We start from the raw sequence: 15,413 nt of genomic DNA, 5'->3' as shown, positions 1-15,413 counted from the left end.
TGGATGGGGCTGGCGCAGGTGGAAAGTGAGGGATAGATCGGAGCTCTGGAGAGATTGGCCAAGGTGTCATGGGCAGAAGGCAAAGGGGCAGTTAATGGTACCATTAAAGAGTGTTTGTTAATAGTGGTATATAAAAATGAGGTGGCAGGATGTTCTTAATAACCGAACAAAGGTCAGTGCTCGGTGGGAGCAGAACTGAACAACGAGGGACAGGTGGTGGGAGAGGGGTGGGTTGTGTTGGGGGAGCCAAGGAAACAAAAAAAAAGGGGTCAAAATGGAGGGGAAAGTTTGCAGTATAAAGTTGTTTAACTCGGTGTTGAGTCCAGAAGGCTGTGAATTGGAAGATGAGGTATTGTTCTTCAAGGTTGCGTGGGGCTTCGCTGGCTGTCGCGTCAGAGTTTTGTAGGTTTTGTTGAGATCATCTCTCGTTCCTTCTTCTAAACTCCAAAGAATATAAGGATAAGGGAAGTGGCTGGTCAAGTGGATTAGGATGCTGCTTTCACAGGAGTATCTGATAAGCTGTTATCCTATTGTAATTTCCACTTCAGTGAAGTTCCTTTATATTTTTCCCCTAAGGTGCTGCAAGGCAACTATTTGTGATTGAAAACCTTGAATTGCAATTTTCCCCACCCCTTTGGTGATGAGATGGGCCGGGTGGAATTTAAAATGCAGCAGTGTTGGATTTGCTGCCCGAAACATTTATCTGGGGACAGGATCCCAATGGCGGCATCTACCCACTTGTCACGTCGGCCGTGGGTAGCCCATCAGAGGGTAATTACTGGGTTATGACATTTTCCAAACAGCACACGGGTCTCCCTAGTGAAGGGGGCATCATGAAATCCCGAGTGCAGTCACAGGTTTTTGTATGTGTAAAGCAACGCTGACCTTTCCCGGTGGGGCTAACCCAGCCTTTCGGTCCTCTGGCCCTCGTGTACCCGTGTCCCACTCGCTGTCGTCTAATTGGGCAGCGAACGCAGACAGTGGCTGCCCCTGTGAAATGAAGGGTTGGGATCCCTGTCCGGGACTCCCGACTCCGGCGGGGAGGTTAGTGTCCTTTCCCTGGTGAGCGCTCCATTAATTACAATTTTCTATCCTGTCAAAAGGTGAGCTCCTGAATTGCGAGCGGAGCTGTGCCACGTGTTAGCTTGTGTATTTCATTCCAGTATCACGAGTGGCGAACCCTTATCTTCCGGGTTCAGGGTGAAGTTCTGTCTACAGTCCACCTCCCCTCAACTGCTGGCTGCGAGGTTTGCCTAAAGGACCTTAACCAGTGCCCCCACCCCTCCCTGGGTGCCCATCATTGACTACCCAACACGTCAACCATCGCTGCCCCTCGGCCAATCAGAGAGCAAAGAGAAACTCCCGTTACCCAATGATTGTTGACCTTTGGTCCTTTCTTCCCATTGGAGATTTTGAGAATGGAAAGATGGGAATTTACAAAGAGAATGAAGACGTACGTTTTGTTAATGCCCAGTTATGAATCTCTTGTGCGGCACCCAAGAGGATTAATCTTTAATTCTTTGAATTAAATTAAATTAAATTAAACTGCTTGTTGTGTCTGTAATGCCTCAGGAAGCCCGACTGAAAAGGAACATAGTTTATTTACAGAATGCAAAGTAAAACCGCTACTGTGGTGCACACAACGTCAGTCCCTGTCTGGGACTGCAGTTCGAGTAGGCCCGTTCCTGGGCCTGCCTTATTAAAAGGCTCAGACAATAAGTTCCAGCTGGGTAGCTGCCTGTTACCGGGGGGGGGGGGGAAACTCGTCCTCAACAAGCCCCGCAGGGAGATACAGTCAGCGATTTTTTTTTTTTCCCCCCCATGGATCTCCCTGGGCGTTGTCGCAGTGTCCCTCCTCGCTTCATCAACGTGACGCATCCGTGACGAACGCAGTGGTGTCTGACTCGAAGTGACAGGGGCAGCTCTGCGCGCGGGAGAAGTGTTTACCGTGAATTATCTGTGAAATTCATTCTGTCAGTTGGGAGAGGAAGCTTTAATCCTTGAGTCAGTCGGATCTGCTTCCCAGTTCCCTGGGGCATTAACACTTCCAGCACCGCACTCCGCATTGGACTGGATCAGTGCTGTTTATTTGCGATTGTTGTGTGGCCAACTCACATGGCAGTGCATGCCAACAGGGTGGCAAGGGGAGGCCTTGTACCGAAAGATATCTTGGCCCTGCAGTACACTCGTGCTGTTCTATTGGGACCTGAAAGCCTGAGCAGGGTACACAAAATTGGGGCTGTGTTCCAGATAGAACGGGGGGAAAAAGAAAAATGCTTTCCCCTCTTAACTGCTGCCTGGTGACCTTTGGTTTGGGCTGTTGATGAGGCTACAGGTTCGATGCTGGCTGTGAGGGTTGGATATCGCCTCAGGAGGTCTTCCCAAACAGTGATACTGAGCCCAAGGTGATCAAAACCTTTGCGAGAGGTGTAAAGGTGGAGTGGTTTCGGGAGGGATGCCAGGCCTGACTGCCAACAGTGCGGTGCAGGAAGCGGGCGACGCCAAGGAGGACAGGTTTATGTACATCCGAGCCACCTCTGAAATGTTCCTTCAGCCAACCGGAGTGGGGTTGGGGGGGGGGGGGGCGGCGAACCAGCCCAAAAGTGAGGTTGGTAGAAGCAGAAGTCTGTGAGGCCGCTGTTTATCAGAGCGGCTGAGTTTTGTACGCTGCGCTGCAGGAACACCAAAGCACGTGGTGCAGCAGGAGATGGGCTCGCTGATAACAGCACAGTCACTTCCTGTTGGCAACTTGCTGTCTCCTCAGCCCTTCTGTTTAGGCCGCACCGTGGCTGCCTGTCGACCAACAGACGTCACCTGTGTCTGGAATAGAAAATGCCTCGCCTCTGTTGACTTAATTTTCAGATTAATTGTTAAATTCGTAATAAGAAACAGGAGCAGGAGTAGGCCGTCTGGGCCCTTGGAGCCTGCCCCCGCCATTCAATAAGATCATGGCCGATCTGATAGGTTCAGTTGCGCAAACTCCACACTGACGGTGATCCAAGGGGGGAGTTGAACCCAGATCCCTGGTGCTGTGAGGCAGCTGTGCTAACCGCTGTGCCCTCAATATCTCCCTCAGTATCTCCAGGCCTGTGTCAATGAGCACCCACGCGTACCAGCTTATTAGCTGGATGGTAACTAATTGTGTGTATGTAGGGTGTACGGCGCCTGCCATTGTGCGCGACTAGCTCAATAGCAGGCGGCCATTTTTAATTAACCTCTGACCACGGGCTAGAGAATTCGTAGCATCTTACGGTGCAGGAGGAGACCGTTTGGCCCATCAAGTCTGTACTGACCACAATCCCACCCAGGCCCTATCCCCACGACCCCATGCATTTCCCCTAGCTAGTCTCCCTGACGCTAAGGGGCAATTCAGCATGGCCAATCCACCTAACCCTGCTAAAGTTTGGACTGTGGGAGGAAACCCACGCGGACACGGGGAGAATGTGCAAACTCCACACAGACAGTGACCCGAGCCGGGAATCGAACCCAGGTCCCTGACACTGTGAGGCAGCAGTGCTGACCCGCTGTGCCACCGTGCTGCCCTTGTTTTAAGAATTCAGTAGCATTCTCAACACAAACTGGCTGTTCAACTCAACTGGATTGGTGATGCTTTTGCTCTACCATGTGTCTCTCCCAGCACATAACCGAAACATTCCCTTCTCCTTCGCGTGGCTTTTTGTTTTCCCATGGCTGCTATCTGCCTGAATCACTGTCGCTGGTATTATTTATTTTATTTATTTATTATATTTTTTTTTATTATTTATTTTATTGCATTTATTGCCCATCCCTGGTTGCCCTCGAGAAGGTGGTAGTGAGCTGCCGCCTTGTACTGCCTGCAATCCATGAGATGTAGGTACACCCACAGTGCTGTTAGGGAGGGAGTTCCAGGATTCTGACCCAGTGAAGGAACGGTGACATATTTCCAAGTCAAGATGGTGAGTGACTTGGAGGGGAGCTTCCAGGTGGCAGTTTCTGCTGCTTTTGTCCTTTTAGATAGTATTGCCCTTGGGTTTGGAAGGTGCCGTGTAAGGAATCTGGATAAGTTCCTGAGGGGGAGGCCCCGTGGGGCTGGATGCTCCAGAGGGAGAGGCCCCGTGGGGCTGGATGCTCCAGGGGGAGAGGCCCCGTGGGGCTGGATGCTCCAGAGGGAGAGGCCCCGTGGGGATGGATGCTCCAGAGGGAGAGGCCCCGTGGGGCTGGATGCTCCAGAGGGAGAGGCCCCGTGGGGCTGGATGCTCCAGGGGGAGAGGCCCCGTGGGGCTGGATGCTCCAGAGGGAGAGGCCCCGTGGGGATGGATGCTCCAGAGGGAGAGGCCCCGTGGGGCTGGATGCTCCCGAGGGAGAGGCCCCGTGGGGCTGGATGCTCCCGAGGGAGAGGCCCCGTGGGGCTGGATGCTCCCGAGGGAGAGGCCCCGTGGGGCTGGATGCTCCCGAGGGAGAGGCCCCGTGGGGCTGGATGCTCCAGAGGGAGAGGCCCCGTGGGGCTGGATGCTCCAGAGGGAGAGGCCCCGTGGGGCTGGATGCTCCAGAGGGAGAGGCCCCGTGGGGCTGGATGCTCCAGAGGGAGAGGCCCCGTGGGGCTGGATGCTCCAGAGGGAGAGGCCCCGTGGGGCTGGATGCTCCAGAGGGAGAGGCCCCGTGGGGATGGATGCTCCAGAGGGAGAGGCCCCGTGGGGCTGGATGCTCCAGAGGGAGAGGCCCCGTGGGGCTGGATGCTCCAGAGGGAGAGGCCCCGTGGGGTTGGATGTTCCTGAGGGAGAGGCCCCGTGGGGATGGATGCTCCAGAGGGAGAGGCCCCGTGGGGCTGGATGCTCCAGAGGGAGAGGCCCCGTGGGGCTGGATGCTCCTGAGGGAGAGGCCCCGTGGGGATGGATGTTCCTGAGGGAGAGGCCCCGTGGGGATGGATGCTCCTGAGGGAGAGGCCCCGTGGGGATGGATGTTCCTGAGGGAGAGGCCCCGTGGGGCTGGATGCTCCAGAGGGAGAGGCCCCGTGGGGCTGGATGCTCCAGAGGGAGAGGCCCCGTGGGGCTGGATGCTCCAGAGGGAGAGGCCCCGTGGGGCTGGATGCTCCAGAGGGAGAGGCCCCGTGGGGCTGGATGCTCCAGAGGGAGAGGCCCCGTGGGGCTGGATGCTCCAGAGGGAGAGGCCCCGTGGGGCTGGATGCTCCAGGGGGAGAGGCCCCGTGGGGCTGGATGCTCCAGGGGGAGAGGCCCCGTGGGGCTGGATGCTCCAGAGGGAGAGGCCCCGTGGGGCTGGATGCTCCAGAGGGAGAGGCCCCGTGGGGCTGGATGCTCCAGAGGGAGAGGCCCCGTGGGGCTGGATGCTCCAGAGGGAGAGGCCCCGTGGGGCTGGATGCTCCAGAGGGAGAGGCCCCGTGGGGCTGGATGCTCCAGAGGGAGAGGCCCCGTGGGGCTGGATGCTCCAGAGGGAGAGGCCCCGTGGGGCTGGATGCTCCAGAGGGAGAGGCCCCGTGGGGCTGGATGCTCCAGAGGGAGAGGCCCCGTGGGGCTGGATGCTCCAGAGGGAGAGGCCCCGTGGGGCTGGATGCTCCAGAGGGAGAGGCCCCGTGGGGCTGGATGCTCCAGAGGGAGAGGCCCCGTGGGGCTGGATGCTCCAGAGGGAGAGGCCCCGTGGGGCTGGATGCTCCAGAGGGAGAGGCCCCGTGGGGCTGGATGCTCCAGAGGGAGAGGCCCCGTGGGGATGGATGCTCCAGAGGGAGAGGCCCCGTGGGGCTGGATGCTCCAGAGGGAGAGGCCCCGTGGGGCTGGATGCTCCAGAGGGAGAGGCCCCGTTTTTGATAAGCGAGGGGATTAAGGGTTATGGGGAGAGGGCGGGAAGGTGGAACTGAGCCACGACAGATCAGCCATGATCTTATTGAATGGCGGGGCAGGCTCGAAGGGCTAGATGGCCTACTCCTGCTCCTATTTCTTATGTTCTTATGTTCTGTGGGGCTGGATGCTCCCGAGGGGGAGGACCCGTGGCGATAAGTTCCTGCACGTGTTGTCACTGTGTGTGTGGTGGAGGGAATGAACGTTACCCCTTCCACAAACATTCAGTTGGGCTGGATTGTGTCCATTGGGCCCAGGATACATTGTTGACCATGATTGCGAGGTGAGGGGATGCAGTATGTGTTGAGGAGGAATCACTTCAGAAGATTTGTTATTTTTACATGTTTTTTAAACAGTGAGTGGATTTTGAACTAACCTTACCACAGGTAAACTTGGACCACGTATGGGGGGGGTGGTTTGGTTCTAGCAATGTTGCAGAAGCTTAATTAGCCATTCCAAGATGGTAAGGATGTGTTTGTATGTCACTCTGCCAGACATATGTTGCATTCATTCACCATTGAGTATTACTTTTAAGATTTACCAAATACAGTCATTTGTGTGCAAGCTTATTTGCAATAATTGTCCCTGTGGATGGAGGATGCTGATAGGAAGGCCCTGTGGAGAGGGATACTCCTGAGGGGAGAGGCCCTGTGGAGAGGGATGCTCCTGAGGGGAGAGGCCCTGTGGAGAGGGATACTCCTGAGGGGAGAGGCCCTGTGGGGATGGAGATTCCTGATGGGAGGCCCTGTGGGGATGGATACAGCTGAGGGGAGGGCATTTGGGATGGATGTTCCTGAGGGTAGACCCTGTGGGGATGGATGTTCCCGAGGGAGAGGCCCCGTGGGGATGGATGTTCCCGAGGGAGAGGCCCCGTGGGGATGGATGCTCCTGAGGGAGAGGCCCTGTGGGGATGGATGTTCCCGAGGGAGAGGCCCCGTGGGGATGGATGCTCCTGAGGGAGAGGCCCCGTGGGGATGGATGTTCCTGAGAGAAGACATTATCTAGCCTTTGATATTCAGTAGAGGCTTTTTAGACTTCATTAAACGGATTAAGTATTCATTAATTGAATTGCAACTCCCAACCACTTATCCATCATGTGTTACAGCCTTTAGTACGTTAAAGCACAGCCCGTGCAAGTCTTAATGTACCAGTCCTGAGACAGTCCTGTCAGCCATTTGGTCTGAGTTTTCACTTGTTTATCCATTCCATCAATCAGTTTGAAGCATATTTACATTGGCCCTCCAATGTTTAGTGAAATAGGAAGCATTTAAATGAAGGATTATTGAAACAAGTTCCTAGCTTCAATGACTGTTATTCCCCTCCTGGACATATTCCTCAATTAGTCTTTGAGGAACTGTCCTGCAGAACCAAACACTGTCTTTAACTGAGAAAGACCTGCTCCTTTCTACACTTGACCAGGGAGACTTCCACAGCTCTGTGCAGTTTTAATCTTTCAAAATAAGTTTGAGTATGTGCAGAATGAGTAGAGAAACCAGCCAGCCAGCTGAGTCTCTCGTACTCCGGTGTGTTCACAAAGATTACGATTAGGAAACAGCCGTCAGGTTTGTTGAACCAGCCGCTCCTGGTGATGCCCGAAAAGCATTGTGATCGGATCTCCCGGGAGGCTGGCAAAATGGGTGAAAACCTCAAAGCCCATTTGGCAAAAGTAAGTTTGGGGAAGTTCTTCCTCGAATCATTGAGGAAACAAATCCCGGGGACCGGCACGGTGATTAGCGTTGCTGCCTCACGGCGCCAGGGACCCGGGTTCGATTCCGGCCTTGGGTGGTTGTCTGTGTGGGCTTCGCACATTCTCACCGTGTCTGCTTGGGTTTTGTCCGGGTGCTCTGGTTCCCTCCCACGCTCCACAGATGTGCGGGTTGGGTGAATTGGCCATGCTAAATTGTCCCTTGGGGGGGATTAGGAGGGTAAATACGCGAGGTTACGGGCATTGGGTGTGGGTGCGATTGGCGAGTGCTTGATGGACAGAATGGTAGATAGAATCCTCACTGTCTATGATTACAGGAGCACATTGTTCCTGCTCACGTTACCTGATGTCTCACACACAGGGCATGACCTTTACTTGAGCCTAGCTAGTAGTCCAGATCTCTGTGGGATGTTAAGAGAGTCAGCACTCGCTACACAAACTAACAATTTATTCCAGCTATCTCTCATCCTCTGGGCAAAGAACCATTTGGTATCTCTCTCTGCCCTGTGTCATTAGTGTATGCCACTCACGATTCTGTTGCTTCACTGTCCTGCTTTAATATCCTTGTTTACTACATTTCTTCGTGCAAACTCTCCAGCTGTTTTGATTTTCAAAATGGTTTTGTGTCCAAGTTTCAGCTGTGGTTGCACTTTCGTCTCTTAAGTTTAAAAAAAAGTTGAGTGTTTACTTCCCACTCCACAGTGGTAAACACACAATCTCTGGACAATCCCGGGTGTCGCTGCGGAGGAGGGTGCGGTGTTGTGGAGGAGGGGGAGTGATCCTTCAGAAGCGGCATTCAACTGTGGGATCCAGGGTGAGGTGTCTAAATGGATACAAAATTGGCTTGATGACAGAAGCCAGAGGGGTGGTTGTAGAGAGTTGTTTTTCAAGCTGGAGGCCTGTGACCAGCGATGTGCCTCAGGGATCGGTGCTGGGTCCACTGTTATTTGTCATTTATATTAATGATTTGGATGAGAATATAGGGGGCATGGTTAGTAAGTTTGCAGATGACACCAAGATTGGTGGCATAGTGGACAGTGAAGAAAGTTATCTCCAATTGCAACGGGATCTTGATCAGTTGGGCCAGTGGGCTGACGAATGGCAGATGGAGTTTAATTTAGACAAATGCGTGGTGATGAATTTTGGTAGATTGAACCAGGGCAGGACTCACTCAGTTAATGGCAGGGTGCTGGGGGAGAGTTACAGAACAAAGAGATCTAGGGGTACAGGTTCATAGCTCCTTGAAAGTGGAGTCACAGGTGGATAGAGTGGTGAAGGTGGCATTCGGCATGCTTGGTTTCATCGGTCAGAACGTTGAATACAGGAGTTGGGACGTCTCGTTGAAGTTGTACAAGACATTGGTAAGGCCACACTTAGAATATTGTGCATAGTTCTGGTCACCCTATTGTAGAAAGGATATTATTAAACTAGAAAGAGTGCGGGAAAGATTTACTAGGGCGCCACTGGGACTTGATGGTTTCAGTTATAAGGAGAGGCTGGATAGACTGAGACCTTTTTCTCTGGAGTGTAGAAGGCTGAGGGGTGATCTTATGGAGGTCTATAAAATAATGAGGGGCGCAGATCAGCGAGATAGTCAATATCTTTTCCCAAAGGTAGGGGAGCCTAAAACTAGAGGGTGTAGGTTTAAGGTGAGGGGGGAGAGATACAAAAGAGGGACAATTTTTTCAGAGCGTGGTGAGTGTCTGGAACATGCTGCCAGAGGTGGTAGTAGAGGCGGGTACAATTTTGTCTTTTAAAAAGCATTTAGATAGTTACATGAGTAAGATGGAGATAGAGGGATATGGGCCAAATGCAGGGACTAGCTTAGGGGCTTCAAAAAAAAAAGGGCAGCATGGACAAGTTGGGCAGAAGGGTCTGTTTCCATCTGTTTAAACCTCTATGACTCTGTGTTAATCTGCTCTCTTGGGCGAATTGAAAAATCCCATGGGTCTATATTAGCAAGAGTTATTCCCAGCACAGCGGCCACTATTGATCCCTACAGCAAAAATATTTTGTCGTCATCACTTTGCTGTTTGCAAGATATTTTCCCGAGTAAAACTGACTGCCTCCGTTGCAAGTGACTCCGTTCCAAAACACGCACAGACACTCGGAGGCTGTGAGAAACGTGAAGCCATTGCAATTGATCCTTTCCGACTTTCCTGGTCAGCACTGTTGACTTCAGACGAGTTATGTTTGGGTCGAGTGTGTGGGGAGGCAGTGCTAGCTGCAGAAACTCGGGGTGAGATGCCAGTGCTGTTTCACTGTGGCTGCATTGTGATTCTGTTTAAATTGGGGGCTGATGGGGAAATGTATTGGAAACACACACACACACACACACACACACACACACACACACACACACACACACACAGGAGCACCTGGCACTGAGTGGCTGCTGAGGTGCTCTTTCCACCAGCTTTTTAGACTTTTAACCCAGCGGTGGGTAACCTGCAGCCTGGAGGCCGCAGGCGGCCCATCTGGGTTCTGAGTGCGGCCCAGGAGACATTTCGCTGACCGTCGCTCGCACGCAGGTTTGCCACGTTCTGCTGATCTCCATCCATAGAAAATTACAGCTCAGAAACAGGCCTTTTGCTGAACCATTTTTTGCCTAGTCCCACTGACCTGCACTTGGACCATATCCCTCCACACCTCTCTCATCCATGAACCCATCCAAGTTTTTCTTAAATGTTAAAAGTGACCCCGCATTTATCCACACTCCCACCACTCTCTGCTTGAAGAAGCCCCCCCCCCCCGTAATATTCCCTTTAAACTTGTCTCCTTTCACCCTTAACCCATGCCCTCTGGTTTTTTTTCTCCTCAGTGGAAAAAGCCTGCTTGCATTCACTCTATCTACACCCATCAAAATCTTATACCCCTCTATCAAATCTCCCCTCATTCTTCTACGCTCCAGGGAATAAGGTCCTAACCTTTCTCTATAACTTAGTTTCTCAAGTCCTGGCCAACATCCTTGTAAACCTTCTCTGCACTCTTTCAACTTTATTAATATCCTTTCTGTAATTAGGTGACCAAAACTTGTTGTCCAACGAGGGGCATACACGCGATGGGTCGTACTAGGGCTGCCGTTGTTTCGAGAGTTGCCTAGTACTTCACGCCGTTAGTGTACGCTTAAACTGGACCAGATGCTGGGCAACACGACAGCTCAGTGACTATCACTGTTTGCTGTGCAGATACATGGATTTGGGTCGGTGTCTGTGGGAGTTTGCGCATTCTCCCTGTGCTTGCGTGGGTTTTCTCCGGGTGCTCCGGTTTCCTCCCACACCCCAAAAACGTGCTATTAGGCTGATTGGTGTAACAAATTGTCCCTAAATTAGGCGTCCCTCAATCTGGTTATGGTTCCTTTATTGTGGAATCCAATAGGCTTGGACAAGGGTCATAGGTAGAGGAGGGCACTCACTATGTTAAAATGGGCAGCATGGGCTTGTTGGGCCAAATGGCCTGTTTCCTGTGTTGTGTTGTTCCTTGCTCTAAATGATTGAGTATTTTCTATAACTCGTTATGAACTATTCGACGCGTATTACATATATTTAATCTGATCCGCAGGGTCACGGTTAGCGGACAAGCCTGATTTCAATCTTGTGTCCCACTGAGATGAAGGGAGGGGGGGCTCACTAGCCGAGGTTGCCCAGCGCTAGTTAAATATGACTAGATCACTGCCTGATTGAACTGTTACTAAGCGTTGAAGCCTGTTTGCCTGTTTTTGGTTGCAGTTGGCAGCTGGGAGAGTGAATGTTGAACAGGTAAATTGGAAAGGGACTCAGGTTTGAGAGTGTGAATTGGCACTGCCTCTCTCTCTCTGTGTGTCACCGGCTGTTTATTGATTCACTAATTTACTCTTTTTCTTCTTTTACATGATCCATCTGAACCAGAATTACCAGCGGAACAAGGTAAATATTGACTTTTCCTTTTTGCTCTTTGAATGACTTAAATCGATTTGCTTGTAAAGGGTTTGTATTGGGCAATTTTTCCGGTTTGGACTTTTTGATCTTGCTCTGTAGTGAAAGGCTGAATAAAAGTTGTGGCCTTTCGTATAAATAGCGTCGTTATTAAAGCGGGCAATGAATTGATCACCAACTTCTCCAGTCTCTTGGGCTGTCTGTACACAGATAAAAATCCATTGGTACAGATTCCACATTCTGACGTCTAATCCATTGCCTGCTTTGGTCACCTTCACATCCCGTCTCTGAAATCCTGAATCCCCCTCTCTCTCGCGCCTCCCTCTCCCTGGCACTACCCTACCCCCCCCCCCCACCTCTCTCTCTGGCGCAGCCCTACCCCCACCCCCCCACCCTCTGGTGCTAGTTCCCCCCCTCTCTCTGGCACGACTCCAGTGGAGAAGGCTTGAAGTGCTAAATGGCCTCTACCTGCTTCTATTTTCTATGCATGAAATACACATCCCTGCGTGACTCTCTTCAGCTCTCTAACATTGACTTATTTTCTCCATCGTTGCAAGTCACACCCTCAGTGATGATACTGCTTTGAAACTCCGGTTTAACCCTTGCTGCTCCCTCAACCCTTTCCAAAGCCACTGTGGCATCTTTCCTGTTGACCATTTGACCTCATCGCCTCTCTTTCTTGTGCTTGATGGCAATTGCTCTACAAAGCAGTGTGGGATACCTCACTCTGAGCCAGAACACACACTTCCCCAGTGGATCAAACCATTTGGTCCTGATTGGGTTGTGTTCCATCCTGTCGCATCTTGAAGATCAGTCTTCAATCTGCTGTGCTCTCAGAGTAGCATATAGGGAGATCATTGATCTAGTGGCAGAGTAATATTGACACAAAGGACTGTGTAATCGCCTCTGTTCTGTCAATTAAAAAAGTAGCATTAGAACATAGATGTTGCGCCGACCAGTTAAAAAGCAATGACCCTCTAACCTAAACCAAACCCTTTCCATCCATAAACCTATCCACGGATCTCTTAAACGCCCCCAAACTAGGCGCATTTACAACTGCAGCAGGCAGGGCATTCCAATCCCTCACCACCCTCTGGGTAAAGAACCTACCCCTGACATCCGTCCTATAACTACCACCCCTTAATTTAAAGCTATGCCCCCTTGTGCTAGCTTTCTCCATCCGAGGAAAAAGGCTATCACTGTCCACCCTAAGGTTTAAACATTAAGGTGGAATGGCTGACTAGGCCTTTGGCTGTTGCTGAGTTGAGTTAGTTTAGGATCTCCACCTCTTCAAATCTTTGAAAAATGTAGAATAAAATGAGTCTCCTTTTTATTGCAACTTAAATAGTCTCCCTGTGGTGGAAACAGCTGCTTTAGGAGGGCTGGAACTCGGGAGAACACAAGAAATAGAAGCAGGAGCGGGCCACCAGGTTCTTCAAGCCTGCCCCTGCCATTCAGTACAGTCATAGCTGATCAATGGCCTCAACTCCTCCTTCTGTGCCTTTTCCCCTCTATCCTCAATCTGTCAAATATTTATCCACCTTCGCTTTAAGATGACCCAGCCTCCAGCCCGCTTTGGGATAGAGCATTCTTGAGATCCACCACCCACTGTGAGAAGAAATTTCTCCCACCTCTGTGATAAATGACCGGCCCTTTTATCTTGTAGCTACGTCCCCCTTGCCTGAGACTCTTCCACTGGTGAAACCATCTCACCACCTACCCTACCAGGGCACCCCCCACCCACCATCCCCCCATCCCCCCGGATCTTGCACCTTGAATAAGGTCACCCATCACTCTTCTGAACTCCAAGGAATACAGACCCAGACTATTTACTCTCTTGACAGCACAACCCTCTCGTTCTCAGCTGGATCTCCTTCAGACCTCCTCCAATCCTATTTAAGGTGAGGGGGGATGAATTCCTGGGCAGTATTCCAGGCGAGGCCTCGCTGACGCCCTCTGCAATTTGCAACAAAACCTCCCTATTTTTAAACTCCCACCCCTTTGCAGTAAAGGCCAGGATGCCACTTGCCGCCTTAATTACCTGTTGGACCTGTCTGCTGGCTTTTTGTGATTCATACACTGGAGCGCCGAGGGTCTATTGATTCCAAATTCCTGCCACGGGCGTGTTTGAGGTGACCCAGGTGGAGGTGTGATCGGCCTGGATATGTTACAAATGGAGCCCGACCATGTCCGAGTGATTCGCGCGTTGGGCGCACAGCCTGAATAGCTTTGAGAGGCTGCCCTTAACCGGACTGTAACTGGGTTAGGTTTCTGCTCTCCCGTAACCGGGAACCTGCAGATAAATCAAATCGTGGGTGGACCCAGGGTTCTGGTGTATCGCCAACCTCTTTTAATGCCTGCGCCAAGACCATCGTCAGTGGTAATCACAAACAAAAGAGAATCCAAGTTTTCTTTTCCTTGGGGGGGTGTGTGTGTGGGTGGGTGTCGCAGGCAAGGCCCACATTCATTGCCCATCCCTAATTGCCGTGGTGAACTGCGGCAGTCCTGGTGCTCTTCCAACAAATCTGTTGGGAATTCCAAGAATTTGAAAAAGGAGAAGTGACTCAGTTACTCCTCACTCTGTGTCACGGGCCGCCACTTGGAGCAGAGCCAGGGTGAAGCAGGCTTCAAACCCTACCGCTGGTTTCCATGTTAATGCAGGACGGAAAGACAGAGTGCACTAGGCCCTGCTCTGCTTGCTGGTTGTCCCTGGCTGTCAGAGCTTGCTCAGGTCGAGCAGCTATGATGGTGTGGGAGTGGGGGGGGGGGTTAGAAGAGGGAAAAGAGGACATAGAACGTTACGGGTGTCAGGGTGGCACAGTGGTTAGCACTGCTGTCTCGCAGCGCCAAGGGCCCGGGTTCGATTCCGGCTGGGGTCGCTATCCGTGTGAAGTTTACACATCCTCCCCGTGTCTGCGTGGGTTTCCTCTGGTTTCCTCCCGCAGTCCAAAGGTGTGTGCGGGCGAGGTGGATTGGCCATGCTAAATTGCTCCTCAGTGCCAGGGGGATTAGCAGGGAAAGTGCATGCGGTAATGGGGTGGGGTCGAGCCTGGTCGTCAGTGTAGACTGAGTGGCCTCCTCCTGCTCTGTAGGGATTCAGTGTAATTACACAAGTGCACTCAGGTGAGATAAAGGCAAGTAATTGGAAATGCACTGAATAATTTGAACTTGAAAGGGAGGAACATTGCTTTGTCAGCCTGGGCTTTTCATTCCCTTCTGCTGGAGGGGGAGGGTGAGGCTGTTAATATTAGCCAGGGCAAGATGCCTGTGGAACCATGCTGTAGATACTGCACTCCTAACCAGCATAACACAGTGCACGCTGGGCTGGAGAGAACTGAGGAGGCTGGAAGAGTCTCTTGCAAACATGAATCAGTTTGTCGGTTCCTCCGTTTGGTCAATATTTAACCTCATTGCGCAGGAGAAGGGGGAACTCGAGCCGCATCAGCTTCGTAAAACCTGCTTCTGCTGGCAAACTTTTGAGACTTAGTGTCCACCAAACACCTTTCCTTTTAAAGTGATCTGTTTTTGTTAGATGGTGCCCTGCCCCGGGGCACTAACCTGTCGCCAATCTTGCAGCACACCACCCAAGCCTTGTGGTTTCTCCGCCGGGAACCATGACCACGAACGGTTTCTGACTATTGAACCGTGGAAGGCACCGTGCGTGCGTCGTGACCTGAACTCCACGCACTAACCCTTCCAGCAGAGATTGCCAAATAGCTGTTTCAGAAGGGAGATCCTGGCCTTTGAGATGATGTATTTCCTTTTCACAAACTGACATTGACAGACTCGGTGATGTTCCACCACCCTCCTCGTGACTTTATTTCCCTGGGTTGCTGGCTTTGATTTTTGAGACTGTGATCTGCCTTTGAACCTGTTAGAGAAACGGAACTTGCTTTCTTGGCCGCCCCTTTGGCTCCAGCACTTGGAGCAAACCTTATTTTGATATGAAACATTCCAACAGCCTGT

At 51.8% G+C, this 15,413-nt stretch overlaps 1 protein-coding gene across 1 annotated transcript in view; it reads left to right on the top strand.

Moving 5' to 3' along the window:
• atp2a3 (ATPase sarcoplasmic/endoplasmic reticulum Ca2+ transporting 3) overlaps nucleotides 1–15,413 on the top strand; it is a 249,484-nt gene that overhangs the window by 40,601 nt on the left and 193,470 nt on the right. Inside the window, exon 2 of the mRNA XM_080210950.1 lies at nucleotides 11,421–11,438. Coding sequence (XP_080067076.1) covers nucleotides 11,421–11,438 — 18 coding nt within the window. The remainder of the gene's footprint in view (nucleotides 1–11,420; nucleotides 11,439–15,413) is intronic.

The sequence above is a fragment of the Carcharhinus amblyrhynchos genome, chromosome 23, assembly GCF_965287045.1.
Source record: "Carcharhinus amblyrhynchos chromosome 23, sCarAmb.v2.hapA, whole genome shotgun sequence".
Lineage (NCBI taxonomy): Eukaryota > Metazoa > Chordata > Chondrichthyes > Carcharhiniformes > Carcharhinidae > Carcharhinus > Carcharhinus amblyrhynchos.
The sequence above is the reverse complement of the archived record's forward strand: the minus strand, read 5'-3'. Positions and strand labels throughout refer to the sequence as shown.